Below are 15,370 nucleotides of genomic sequence, written 5' to 3'. Positions count from 1 at the left end.
TAATTATATTCGTATGAAAACAAATTCTGCTCTGTTAGCAGTTAAGTTGTGTGAGGGCCAAAAGATTAGCTCTATTAATAATTGCTCTACAAACTAATTTAGATTAGAATAAAATATTGACATATATTTACCCTCAAACCTTTCCTTACTAGGCTATCAGATCATTATTTAGTATTGTTTTCTTACAAGTCTTACTCACAGATTCTCAGCTAGGATAATTCCTCAGAACCCAGGTATTCCACTGGAGTGAGGAGAATTTGTAATTAGACAAATGAGCCTCACTGACTAATTTCTTATATAAACAGTAAGACGCTTCACATTTTTTAAATTTAATATACACAAGAACATAGCCATTAACTATTTTAAACAAGTACTATCACAGAATTGGTCAGGTTAGAAGGCACCTCAGTGGGTCCTCTGGACCAGTGTTCCAGATGAAGCAGGATTATCCTAGAGCACATTGCACAGGATAGTCCAGATGCACTATCCAGCCACATACAGTTATTTTGCTCTGTTCTACTATTATGGGATACATAAGCGGGTGTATTATGTATTAGGCTTATTGTACAATAATTCAAGACTCACCTCCATTCTGCAGTGTTTAGACAGAGAAGTGAACCCACATAATACTCCACTGAAGTCAATTGGAGAAATAAAGTACCCCACTCCAATACTACAGATCCAGGACCAAAGCTAAAGTTATTAAAGAACTTTGAAAATTATTCTTGGTCCTCTCCTAGTTTCTTAGTAAAAATAAACAAGCCTCAAAAGCAATAGTTCTGAATATTATTGCATTAAATACCACAGCTGAAAAATTTCTTAATATTAAAAGAAATATTACTTAGTCATGTTTCTTGCCAGGAAATCCTTTCTGCATATCTCTGCCATTCCTGGAAAATGGTTAATTCTCTGAGGAAGTAGGGAAAAAAAAGGAAAATTAATTGAAACTTTTTAGTTTTTCTGGCATACCTAATTACAACCATTTAAAACATTCAACTGCATGCTCAGGCAAACACAAGTACTGTTACATCTAAATTATTTAAGATAATATCTTACACTATACTACCTATTCTTAACAATACTAAAGATGCTGCAAGTTGTATTCTCTTCCATCCATATAAGTGCCCATTGATTTAATTTCATACACAAGACTATCATACTTTTATTCACAAAGCTATCTAGAAACAAAGAACGTGAACACAAGATAATGGTAAAAAAACCAAAATATTTATTCACAGGACTGTGGAGAGAGAGCTCTGATTCTTAACTTACTGCTTCAAAGCTTATGAGAAACTTATAAATGATGTTTTGTATCTTCTTTAAATTGATCATTCGCAACACCCAACTGGCAGAAAAAAGCATGAAAGAACAGCCCCAAATATTTATACACCAGATTCCAAGTGGTAAGAACAAACAACTCTGGAAAAGAGAATAGGATTTTAAGCTATGCAGTGGTACAGCCTTAATGCAGCCTGTTTGGTTGTGGTTTGTGTGGATTTTTCCCCTCCATGCAAATGGAACTGAGCAGTTACTGACAGTTACTGAACATTACAGAGTTTATGGAAAGCAGTTTATGGAAACGTGTCAAAAATCTTAACTGCCACTGCACCTGATAGTTCCGCAGCTCAGCAATCTTCTCCTGCTGCACAGCACAATCACTCCAGATCAGATTTGCTGTTTCATCCTCATCACGCGTTTTCACAAATCCCATCTCTTGTATTACTACACGCACTATGGAGAAATCACAATCTTAGGGACTATTTTGAATCGCTAAAATAGATTAATTTTCAACATTTAAAAGATCAATTAAGATTTTAAACACTTCCAATATAGAACCCTTTGTCTGAGAACAATGTTAGCATGGCAAGCTATTTATCTTGCAATATTTCCATCAGTCTATTGCACACCTGCCATTACAATGTTACAGCACCTTATAGTGAGGCAGGAATCAGCACAACCACTGATGGGAACCGCAAAGAGCTTCAAGGTATTCCCCAATCAGCCTGCAAAAATCCTCTTGTACACTGATTAGATTTAATCTTGGTTATGCCATATAGTGCATATATGGCCACTATAAATGTCACTGCAGATAGCGACAAAAATGCCTCCTTAGGGAAGGTACAGTGGTGCAAAAGCAAATGCATGCATTATTTTAATTTTAAAAAAAGACTGATTACATGCCATGCATAACTCTGATTCAAGGAAAAAAATATTTTAACACTGAACATGAAAATACAAAACATTAATGGATTTTACTGAGAAACCTCTTTATAATAATTAGAGTATTTAACATTGAATTTACACTGCTCATCTTTCAAGGCTCTAAGTAAACTTCCAAACACATATATAACAAGTTTTTAGAAGGCTCTTCCACAGCCTTCTAGATTACTTTTTATGTTTCAAGGTAAGAAGTGGGAATCAATACGAGTAACAAATGGGGATTAACAGATGCACAGTATCCAAAGCTATGAATTAAATGTTACAAGAAAACCCCAGGTTTCTTATAAAAGAAACTCCTTCAGAAATATCTCACTGTAAGCTTGATGCAGAGTCCATTACTTCCCTCCATTAATCAGTAACTCTCTCACATCAAACGCTATTAGGATGAAAGCAAAATATACAGCTTCCTACCAATTTCATATTTTGTGCCAGCAATATTGGCAGTGATGACTCCATTCTTCTTCTTCTTTCTGACTTTTCTTTTAATTGTGCTCTGATAGGGTAGTTCCGAACTCAAAGTCAGAGGAGTAGTTCCATGGTTATCTTTGAAAAATAATGTTGTAACTGTCAACATTTTTATATCTCAAATAACATATACAAATTAACTAAAAATGCAAACAGTACTCCATCACAATTTAGAGGTACAAGCATACTGAATCATTCACAGAGTATATTAAAAATCCAAGACTAGCATACCTCCCTCATTAGGAAAGGATGGCATTATAACCTAGGATAGTGCAGAAATAGAGTTCAAATTCTGTTCCAACTTCTCAGTAAATGGTGAAATTGTCAAAGCCAAATTACTTTAAACTCCAGTCATGCCATTTCAGTCTCTGGTTGTAGAAAATATTAGTTCTGGAATGGTTAGATACCTGTGTTAAAAAATGTAAGAGAGACTTTGTCATAGACAAATCCTGAAAAAAAAGTAATTAGCAGGAAACTAAATATGAAAACACTTTTAATTGCATGTCTAAAGAATTGCTTATTTTAGAAAATTGATCAAGCTATTGTAAATACATAATTTTGTTCATTGCAGTTCAATTATTTTCTTTCTTGAAAAATAATTTTGCAGTGATAATTTTCAAAATGAAATTATATTACCTCTTTTTCTAATTTTCATTTGGGTATGGGACATTTTGGACATGAAAATAGGTAACACTGAATTCAATCAATAATGCCACTTTCTATCTCCATAAATTTCAATGAATTTAGTGGTTTATATTTTAAAACATATTTTAAGTAAAAATTAAATCAGATACACTGTGTGATAGGTTTTCAGTACCAAATGGGGAAAAACTGAAATCACAGTAATAATCCGTTTCCTCTTTTTCACTTTTCAATGTTTTTTAAAGCGATTGTTCAATAACCATGTGGTAAGGTGGCTGCAGTTTCATGACTACTTCATGACACAACAGATATAATTTGAAGACATTTTGGGTTGACAAACATTTAAATTTTCAGTTTTTAAAGTGAACATTTATTTGCATAAAATGCTATTTTTTTACATGTACAGTCACACAAAAATCCTTTTTTCTTTTTTTCCCCTCATGAATACAGCATTACATGAAAAACCACACATATTATGAAGCTTTTTAAGTCCAGCTGAAGCACATAAGAACAATGGGTTAAAATATTAGGGAAAAAACCTTGGGAATGTATCACTTCTAAACACACTGCTACATGACTTTGGGCATGCAGCACTATTATACCAAAGACTGTAAGGAAATATATGCTGTCTTTGGCTAGCTGCCTCAAACAAATCTACAAGTTTCAAAACATATATAATATGTTACTGATCTTTAAAAGCTTTAATTTCTTTTCTACATTTATATGTGTAGCTAAAGTTTCTCACACTAGCTTTAAATCAGTTTATATTGCTGCTTTTGCTGATTGCAAGACTTATTTAAAATAACTTATAGAGAGCACAAGGGATTTCTTCTACTATAAACAGCAGAAAATTACAGCAAAGTCAAATTCAGCCATGACTTATGATGCAAAACATATGTGGTCATAAGACTGGACAAGATGTGCATTAACAAAATTACTAAAACATTACTTACAAATTCACTTTTTTTTTCTTTTTCTGTGTGTGTGTACACACAACAGAGGAGAGAGTGATGTATGCTCTGGACAAGTCACCCACCTTTTAAGAAAATACAAAAGCAGATATTTTGAGCTCCAAGATCTAACACTCTCTCAAGACAGACATTTACCCTTAGCAGCTCAGTAATGCACAAGCACAAAAAGAACAGATTATGGTTCTTTTATGACTGTCACAAATACACCAGGAGTCAAATTCTGCTTTGTAAAAAGACAAATCTCCCTCATGTCCATTTAGTGCCCCAGTGTATTTATCCATAAAGAACGGGAGATGTTTTATACACAGATACACCGTCAGACAGCACAGCAGTAACACCCAGCTATTTTGAAGTTTGAATGTTTTGGATGACATTATCTGAGAAGGTGGCCTGAAAGTCTTCGGGCCCACTGGCATACTAAAATTAGACACAGAGTTGGGAAAGCAAAGCATTTGTCCTCCTTAAAACCACTGTGAAGGAAAAGCAGTGCTGGGCACAGTGACTCACTGGCTATTGCATGCTATCTGTTTCTCAGGCTAAGAATACCACCAGAGTACAAGACATGTTTAGTTCCTGGGAATAATACTGAAGTATGTCTGTTAGCCAATTAAGGACTTTTATGAATGTACAAAAATGCATGGCAGTTGTTTCTTTGCTGTACTGACTAAAAACTTGTGACAAATTTGGAAGAATGTTAAGAGGACTAACATTCCCTGTGAGAAATGCCAGCCCTTTACTAACACAGTATGACTTACAAGCTATGATATGCTAATAAAAAGAGAGCAGCTCATAGAACTTTCATTCATCTTAAAATCACAGAAAATTATCTGCCCAAAGTTACTATAACACACTGTGTTCTGAAGGTGGACCACAAAATTCCAACCTGCACCACACTGCTGAAATACTGCCTTTCTTTAGATAGACACTATTCTATTCTTCTCAAAAGAATACTCTTTAGGGTCTAAATAGCACATACCAATACCCAAGGTCTGTGACCAGTCAGCTTTTAAGCACACATACATGAGTTGATGGTAAAGATTTATGGCCACCTTTAGAGTTCTCAGGACAATTAGTAGTTCAGCCATATGGAAAACAAAGTAATGGGACTGTACTCTGTACTCAACCTTACTTTAGGATTTTAACTTTTCAAAAGCAACATTCCATACCAATAAATATTTGTATTCTGACCTAAGTTTGTACGTAATAATTAAAAATTGTTTTGCAACTCCTTGACTTCTCTTCATTAGTCCATCTTCAACCAAGTGTTTCAGTGAATACCAAAGCAACAGCAGTTCTAAACCAATAGTTTTCCAAAATACTTTACCAAGGATGCAGTCCTTCCCTTTGTTCCTTTCCAAAGGACAAATAAGGTTCAGTGAAATGGGACAGTCTCAGCTTTTTTTCCCACCATGTCAAGTGACAGATGAGAGAGCCTGCATTTCATCTGGGGGGGATACATTACCCAGAGCAGTGAATTGCTGCTGTGAATTGCAGGCTCAGCCATGGGAGCAGTAGACTTGTCCCTGTTTAGACCCCCTGCTTTGTGTATCCCCAGTGTAGTAGCATGAGATGTTCCAGTTCTGCAGCAAGAAAACCTAACATCACCGTGCTAAGGAAGCTGCAACCTTCCCAGGTAAACTGCAACTGTTCCTCTAACTGCCCTTAGATGACCAACTCTCTAAGTAGAAGAACAGATCACTTGGGAGAGACAGGAATACACCTCTCAGAGCAATAGCTGGGAGGACAGCACAGTAGGACAGGCAACATGGCAGTGCACAGGCCCTGGCAGCCACAAGCTCCTACACCTCTTTTTTAATTCTATACAGCAGAAATCATCCCAAAATTACTTCGTTCTCTGACCCATGTCCTCCCCAGGCACCTTCTTCTAGCTCACATCTTCTGATTTGTTATTATTGCCAAAACCTACTCCCAGGTCAGAGCACAGCTGAAGGAGAAGACTTGCAGCACAGACTGCTCTGCAGGCAGCCTTTGCCAGTTACAGGCCAAAGCTGATTCCAGGACTCACCCAGATCATGCACAGTAACAGCAGCAGCATTGTCAGGTAATGACTACATCAAATTCTGAGTCAGTTCTCATACCTGTGACAAGTTTTTGCTTATAAAATAAGCATAACCTATAACCCGCATTCAGCTACAATAATGCAGAGGCATATCTCGCTCGTAATCTACCTGAGAGACCTGTTTCTAAGAGATTGCTTTTAATAACATAGGAGAAAGAATTCTATTTTCAAACCGGGACTTTTGGAGCAAGTCAGCTGTCAGAAATCTCTGAATTCACACTCTGGCAGAAAAGGATTGCAGCTCCTGCTGCATATGCCATTTCCCTCCTGAAATCCTGAAGCACATAAATTAGTAAAGGTTTGCTGCTCAACCATACAGATTCAAGGGTAGCTGAACAAAAATGGTTAACATAGAAATGTACAAAGACTTGTGAAGAAGAAATGAAAGCATCTTTATCAGGTTAGCACACTCTTATATAAGCAAGCACTTTGACCAAAAGTGCTCTACCGAGAAAAAAAAGATGAGATGTTATCTTTACAGCTGCCTAGCAAAGGTGTGAGAGTGACAGTAGGAGAGATATATTTCTGTCCTAGAAAGGCACAGAAGACAAAAAAAAAAAAAAAAAAAAGGACAAAAACAAAAAAAAAAAACTACTCTTTTTTCCTCCAGGGACAGGAGAGGCAGAGGCAGGATACTCTTGCTGGAGGGGGAAGCGTTGCACGTGGACAGAGCACATAGCAGATGCTCAAGTCCATTTAAAGGAACAGTGCCTTGGTAAAGAGCAGGGGACAGTGGAAAGAAGCAGTTTCATAGTTAATAGAATGATTCTTTGACAAGTTGTAATAGATTCTAGAAACTCAAAATTAGTAGTCTTTCATGCTGTTACACAAATTAAGTGTATCATAATAAGTTAGTAAATTGCCCTGAAAAATACTCTTCTGGCCTGGATTATATGCAGGTATTTTTTAACAAATCCCTCTCTCATTTCCTTGGGTTTTTTTCCTCCAGACTACTCACAATAATATTTTAGAACAGATTTTCAAACTAGCAGACTGCTTTCCAGTGAGCCCATTAGTGCAATTTACTCAGTGCTGTCACAAGTGTCTGGAAATGCAGAGCTGGAAGGAAACCCACAAAGCTCCTGACATAAGGAGCTTTCACAGTGAAATGGAGACACACTGGAGATACAGTTACAGAACTGGACAGATGACCACAGGGATGGAAGGACAACATCACAGTGCTGCAATCCCCACTCTTCACTTAGCTGGAAAATCAAATTAACAAAAATTTCACAGAAGCAGTTAAAAGAAAGATGTGAACATAGTCTTCAGAGCATTGACCTAGCAAACATCCGAGTTCTGGGGCTTTTTCAATCTAATGTTTAAGTCAATTACCCTTAGATCTTAGAGTGTGGAAGTCTGGACACTCCGTAGTGAGGGGTGTGCTATTACAGTTATGCAAACCTATAATCTACTGTTGATCTGGAATTAAGATATAAAATGCAGATTCAAAATGAGATTAAGAAATCAACAGAAATTATAATGGAGAAAAATGCCTTTTTCAGGACCACACTCAGTAAGATAACAACAATTTTCAATAATGAAACTGCAGAAGTAAAAGCCACCTACCCTTTCATGATTTTTTAATATATGGCCTTAAAAAAGTATGTTGAAGTATTCCTGCTACAAACAAGCATAACGACCAGTTTTATTGTTACACATTCAAAGAACAATTTGGTGGAAGTTCTCACTCTGACAGAGAAATTCTATATGCAAAAAGCAGTCTTCATTTTGAGACTTGATATGTCAAAGTGACAAGCTTGCTTTTAAAAGGCTATCTGTCAGCTGGCTTAAAATTGCATGTAATTAGAGCTTGGTTCAAAATATTCCCAAGTCAAATGAAGTCTATTAATTTAAACATCCTTCATTCCCACCATCAGAGATGAGACATTTATTCAGCAGTCCTTTCAGATAAAGAGAATGTACAGAGCTCTCAGGTGTTTGATTTGCTAAATGGACAGGTACAAGCTACAAAGGAATCCAAACAGCATGATTTACACAACTTTTTTCGAATCATGCAGTTCTGTAAAACAACTGTCTGAACTAGTTTATCCGAATGGCCAGCATTTCCATTTCCCTAAGCCACCAAACCAAATGACCAAGCCAAGCTACAGTGCATTATTTTAAATGGCTGGAGTCCAGTCAGGAAAAGGCCCTTCAGCGCCAGCTCCAAGGCTCAGCAACACACAGTGGGCACAGGGTCCCGGCAGCTTTGCAGTGCTAGTTCACAGATTTTACTTTGGTCTTCTCCTGACTTTGCACTTCACAGCTTTGGATTGAATTTTTTTATTGTTTAATGTCACAAAGCATCTATGAAATGATAGATATAGAACACCTGATTCAGAAAACAGGAAATGGATTAGAAGCTGTTAAAATGGCAGAAGTTTCACATCACAGTTTCACAGGCATTAATCACTTCCTATTCACAAAACACAGAGATCACAACTGAGCATAGAAGCATTTTTTTTTAATTTCAGTGTTGCCTTGAAGCAATATTGCTTTTTTTTTTATTCATCCATTTTCCAAAATGAGACTTCAAAACAGTGGCCAAATTTAAATCAATGTCAAATCTTTCAAATCTGAAGATTGATTTTCTGTGTAAAAAATTACCTCCAAAGTGACTTTCATAGCAGAGCACTCAATGTGACTATATGTTAGCTCATTCTCACCCTTCAAAAGCCCTTTCTAATATGATAACATATTTCAGACTGTTAGCAAATTGAGTACTATAGAGTTTCATAGTTACGTTTTGAATATTGAACAACGACCATAAAAGAAAGTGAGGCCAAATTACAAAAGCACAGAAAGGTCAAGGTTTGAATCTTCTACTTGTTCAATAAAACATTGAAAATATATTAATTGACAAGGCAAGAGAAAAGAAGCTGCATGACTTAAAAATCAACAATTTAAAAAATAAAATGCTGTGAACTTTAAATAAACATTATTTCGCATTCACAATGGCAAGGAAAAATATTGACAAAATAGCTCAAACAAGCAAGTGTAACAATGCTTTTACACAGTAAAATCTAAATTTCAGAAAATACATATCTCTGTCTCTTGCTGCTAAAAAACATCAGGTTTCATGTTCTACTCTCTGCCAGCAAAAAGCATAGACAATGCATAGATCTTGTATTACAGTTCACCACTTCACTAAGTGTCAATAACACCATAAATCTGACAGCAGGACATTTTATTAATTCTGGAACATAAAGTATTCCTGCCCCTGATCACAGTAAGTTCCACTGAACACTGCTAAATGGAAGCCAATCTCTATTTATTATAGAACCATTATATACAACCATTTTTTAATATTTCACATACATATATATATATATTTATATATATATATAAAAGAGTGTGTGTGTGTGTGTGTGTGTGTGTGTGTGAAATGGTTTTATATAAATATATACAACCATTCCATCTTCATTTAAAACAGCACTGGTGTGCTGCAGGCATTCCCACATTTCCAGCCTAGAAATGCGCACACCATTAGAGGCTCAGCCACATCAGCTGAGGGCAGCTGATGGACAGATGAGTGGCTGGATAGCCATGGCCACAGGAGGGCTGGAGCCCTGCCACCTTAAATGAAGCATTCCCCTGAACCAAACAAAACAAGGACATTTGTTTGCTTTGTGTTGAGGACCAAGGCCAGGAAGCCACGCTCACTGATGGACTCACACAAAGGGCCAACGTTCTGTGGTGAGACAGCCATGGCCTCAAATGAATGAAACAGAGATGGCAACATTCCATAATGATCCTGTTTCATAGTAATATTGAGGTGTGACATTAACATGATGGGTGTGGTAGGGGGAAAGGTAAACAAGAGAGAGTCAGAAGAGGAATTTGAGTTGTGGCACCTGTGGGAGAATCTCTGCTCTTCTTTTGACTTCGCAGTGTGCCATCCATGCTCTTCATTACAGCACGTCAACAAACACCAACAGCTACCACACAGTCCTTCAAATTGTGTACACCACACACTAATCACTGCTGGAATTATACTACTCCTTTTTTTTCTATCTTTCACTTCTCATAAGATTTATTTCTATAGTAAGAGCTAGAGGCCTTAGGGATCTACAAGATAGGACAATTTAACATTTTACATATATCAGCAGAGCTGTCTTAGCATAAAAAGCACTAATCCTTTAATGAAGCTGATATGTTTGCAGTGATTCATTATATTATAAATAGACCCTGGGGAGAGATTTGCTAAGGATCCTGGGGAAGAAAAAAAAAAGAGAAAAAGATATCTTTAGACCATTCCCCCTCTCACACATCAAATTCTTCCTCCCTTGCTTCAAGCTGGCAGCTTTGGCTTAGTGTGAAAACAACCTCAAGCTCAGGAACACAAGAACACAAATATGTTTAAATTAACTTCTACAGAGTTGTGTGTATCACAAGAGCCACACTTCAGCCCTGTGTTGGTCTGCATCGTTTCATCTCATATTTTACAAGCCTGCAATTCATAGATTCATTTCAGCATCACTAGACATGGGCTGCAATCCTCACACACAGCCCACGACAACTCTGATTGAAGATTACATCATCCTAATTCACATACTGCCACACAACATTGTTTTCTAGTTTAACAACAAGGGTGACACTCCCACAGCAGTCTGAAATTTAAATTGGCAGACATTGGCCTGTAGTTTCAGCATCAGATATGCAAATGTTAAGACAATAATCAGGTCTTGAATAAATCACCAAAAAGAAGTTTCTTGCAATCACAAGAAGCATTTTCTTCAAAGGCTTCTTGACCATGAAAGTACAAGAAAGGTGCTATTACATGATCACCAAGTTCTTTATCACATTATCTTGACATTTCCAACTATGAAATCATTTGCTCAGCTCCACTGGCAATACTTGTATGCTTGTATCAGTGTTGGTAGATCTCTAACATTTTAATGACTGTCATATACTTCTACTCTGTAAAGAACAAGTGACAGTCACAAATATTCACAGTTGGCCTACAATATCACTGAGACTACTGCAGCCAACACTCAGTGCTAGTAAGAGTTTGCAAACAGCTAATAAATGAACCAGAAACCCCAGCAGCTATAAAACATATCACAAAAACATGCTTCCCTCCCCACAGCTTAGTACTTGGGGCTCAGTGGCGTACCACTGATTTGAAAATATTTTTGCACATAAAACCAGGAGAAGATCAAGCAGTTTCAAAAGGATGTGAGCCCTCAGAAGCTTCTTTAAATGAATTGACCTGATTTATAGAAATTCCCTTAAAAGGCTGGATTGGCTCCAAACCCTCTGTGTCACACTATTTTATCCATTGTAGGGGATCTAAATAGAGTGACTATCCTCATTGGCAGTGAGATGAGACTCCATTATCCTACTACAGGAATATTTTGTGTAAATACTGCTCACCTGTAAAGAAATACAGCATGTAGTCACAAAGCCTAGAAAAATAACATCTTAAATACTGATCCTAAATGTAATACTTTGAAGGCCCAAAATAAGAGAGAAAAGTGAAGTGTACCAGATTTTATATGCTCTAGCTTAAATTTTTTACTTAAAACATGAGAAAAGCCTACAAAAAGCAATTTCCTGGGATTTGCTTGAACTCATAGGATCAGGATAATGTACTTTCTGAATAAGTACAGCATTACTGTGGTAACCCTGTAGTATTCAGTAGTTTATTTATTGAGTAATCATGCACCACTTCTGAGCTGCAGAGCCCATACTGACAATAGCACCAGAGCTTCTTAATGTAGTTTAAAATTGTTCCAAAACCTGAGGAAAAAGCACGACTATTGCCTCCACAGCTTTAATCACAGCAGAAGCAGTGCTCCAAGTTTGGAACAATATCACAGTTAGTCCTGTCCTTATCCATCTTGGTCAAGTCCCAAAAAGCTACACTTAAAAGTAAGAAGTTCTAGCATGTATGATACCTTTTTTCTTTTTTTTTTTTAATTAAAAAAAGTGTTGGCTAAGTTTAAGAGCTAAGAGATACACTTGAAAAGTATTTTGAAATAAAAGTCCTCAACCAGAGGCTGGAGCAGTGAGATATCCCATTCATTTAGCAAGGCTCAATTTTATTTTCCGTTGTTTTAATCTTATATTTCTTAAAGGTGCATTCATAATGAAAAAGAAATGCATAAACTTACACAGTCAAATGCATGCTGGCTGCAAAGCTAACTGCTCTTCAAATATTCAAAATAAACAAATACATTAATTTCTTATTATGTTATAGCAACATACATCACTGCCAGCCAAAATAAAACATGACTGGGAACTGAGCCACATACTTTTTTTTTATCATACTATCCTAGGCAGAAAATTATTAAGTTTATTCTTTTTTGCTTCTGACTCTCTCAGACATATCATACCCTTCACACTATAGAAGAATATATGTAGCAAGGGAGTAGCATATTTGCCTTATAAACATAGATAAGGAAAAAAGGAAATGGACCAAACTTAGTCAGAGGCATTTTTAAATCCAAAGGTATGGAAAAGGTACAACACACCTAATAACCAAAACGATAAATCTTTCAGAAAAAGCTTCATGCAAAGTGTCAATACAAATGAGAATGGAGACGATCACAACTGACTTACCAAATAGGGAAAAAAGGACAAAAAACTGGCATTCATAGTTGGCTATTGATGCAGGACTCTGAATATTACTTCCCAAATATGAAACTCCTTCCCAATTTTTTTAGCTCCTTTGATTGCTCAAAGGAAGAAAAAGCTTTCTTTGGGAAATTTCCTAGTCCCATCATTCTGAAGACATGTACAAAATATATATGTACAATAATACAATACAAACTTACTGAGCTACCTCCAAATTTCTCTCTTTCTTGACAAAGACTACAAGCTTCAAGTATCACTTTCAGAATTGCTTGGCTGTCTATAGGTAGGACTTCATATTCCACAGCTCATGAAAGATTCACATATTTAGAAACACAGATTACTGTCCAGGTGATATACAGATACACTGCCACAGAATATGCTTCATGCTGCTCTCCACAAGTACATTTTGTCCAACTAATGGTTCACAACTTACTGCATTCAGTAGATGCTCCTGAATCTAGCTCTCTGTTGTAAGCAAAGATAAACTGCAAGCTCAAGGATGGATGAGAAAAAGCATAAAAAATATAGAAGAATCCTGGAAAAATAACTCATTGCAAAATATATGTGGTGGACAGAATGCATGAGCATTCAAATTGAAGGCAAGGGATTTCAATTAATATAGTCTGCAGTAGAGTCATAGTGAAAAAATACAAAAACAAACCAAACCTTTGCAGCAGCATGTGGCAAGGTGATATACCAAATTCTTCTGCATACAATTACTGAAAGTGCAAAACATTTATTTATCATGGATTTAGCTGACAAGATTACATACTGCAGAATACACAGTCATACCAGGACCTCCCACTGATATAGAAAGAGATTTAAAATAATTCTGCAGTAGAAGCAAAATGAAATCACTTACCTTTAATATTGCATTGCTGAAAATATCTGAGGAGTCAGCTCTCTGGAAACAGGTTTTTCTATCAATAACTGACAGCTGATACAGTCTCAGGCAGTAATACACCAGGGAAAGACCGGCTGCAGCAGCAGCTTCTTCCCATTTAGCCTATCTCTAGTACTTTTTAGATCTCTTTCTTAACCCTTTCTATGTATTTTCACCCTGTGTTTTGGGTGGCAAGACAAAGGCATGATATATGCTATAAGAAAAGAATGCATTATGTCCCACTTTACTTTACTTTAGTGACAAGAGTTGTGGGAAGAAAGTCAGTCGGCTTTAGTCATAACAATAAGCTAAAAAGAAGTACAATCTAAAAACAGAAAATGACTCTGTGACTGGAAAGAGATATAACAGGAATATGAGCTACTGTAACCAGGACAATGGTTTCTCCAAACGTAGAATTAAGAGGTCAAGATCACAATAACACAAGACACTAGTAGAGAAGAAGGCTAAAGAAGTTAATAATTTGCAATAAGAAAAAAGATACTCATTCTCTTCCAGGCTTGGACCAATGAGATCCAAGATTTGAAATCAAACCTACCTGGTTTCAGTGAAGCCAGCATTACAATCTTACAGATCAATTTTTAAACCAAATGAAATATTAAGTGTAGTAAAGGAAAGAGAAAATCTACATCCTTTACTGGAATAGCTGTTTCTGTAGTATTCTGAAATGATTCATATTCCTCAAATTAGGTTATCTTCTTTTACAATGTCAATTTATACCAATAAGAAATTGTTTTCTGACATCACTTCAAAAGATGGCTTTTCTTTGTCATATTATTCTTTTGCATTAAGAAAAGATTGCTCTGATTTGACAGCTCAGTACATTTTAATGGACAGTGGGCCACAAAGGATATCTGACAATAAAAGGCTTGGAAAGTTCCTTTGTTCAAATGGATTACTCTTCCTCCACAGAAAAAAATAAACAAACAACAGCCGCCAAAAAAGAACAACCATGGAAGAAAACTGGAGATACCAAGTTCACTCCTTTCTTTTGCATTCGTTTTATAGGAGTCAGGCCCATCTTGTGCCAGATAAGACTGACTGCACCACTACTGCCAAACCTATCCTACAAGGATGTGATGCCTTACATTTTAGCTTTCATATTATCCAGACTCTGTACTGCATTAGTATATAACTCTGAACTTCATATAAAATGTTAGCAAGTTATCCTCACAGTTTAGTTAAATAAAACAATCCTTTTCCAGCCCAAAAAGTGTAAACAACAGGGAATTGAGGAGAGCAGTCTGGGAGGATGAGATTTCATAAGCTGAAGCTATAATTGGACAATTAACCCCAATATGTAAATGGACCAGAACTTAAACGTGTGACCCATCATCCATCTTGGGTGTAGCCTCGGCCGCGCTCTTGTACTGCCCAAGGTGTGTCTTTTGAAGGCCTTTTAATAAATACCTACTTTATTCCTTTAACACTGTCTACCATCTGCTCTAGGTAGCCTCTCAAGGCATCAGATGAAGTATTATGGATAGATTCTAGTGAGATGGGAATGGA

At 36.5% G+C, this 15,370-nt stretch overlaps 1 protein-coding gene across 7 annotated transcripts in view; it reads right to left on the bottom strand.

The window, feature by feature from the left end:
• Positions 1–15,370, bottom strand: part of TTLL7 (tubulin tyrosine ligase like 7) — a 65,597-nt gene that overhangs the window by 43,388 nt on the left and 6,839 nt on the right. For 5 of the 7 annotated variants that reach the window (XR_011002275.1, XM_068199927.1, XM_068199931.1 and 2 more), the window contains 5 exons: positions 2,917–3,092; positions 2,632–2,763; positions 1,610–1,731; positions 1,273–1,419; positions 842–909 (listed from right to left, as the gene is read on the bottom strand). Coding sequence is in view for 6 of the 7 variants with exons in the window: in XM_068199927.1 (XP_068056028.1) it covers positions 842–909; positions 1,273–1,419; positions 1,610–1,731; positions 2,632–2,763; positions 2,917–2,941 (494 nt within the window). In the remaining variant the exon portion in view is untranslated. The remainder of the gene's footprint in view (positions 1–841; positions 910–1,272; positions 1,420–1,609; positions 1,732–2,631; positions 2,764–2,916; positions 3,093–15,370) is intronic. The other 2 variants (XM_068199928.1, XM_068199930.1) reach the window with 2 other exon arrangements.

The sequence above is a fragment of the Anomalospiza imberbis genome, chromosome 9, assembly GCF_031753505.1.
Source record: "Anomalospiza imberbis isolate Cuckoo-Finch-1a 21T00152 chromosome 9, ASM3175350v1, whole genome shotgun sequence".
NCBI classification, from domain to species: Eukaryota; Metazoa; Chordata; class Aves; order Passeriformes; family Viduidae; genus Anomalospiza; species Anomalospiza imberbis.
This window is presented reverse-complemented; position numbering and strand designations above follow the sequence as displayed.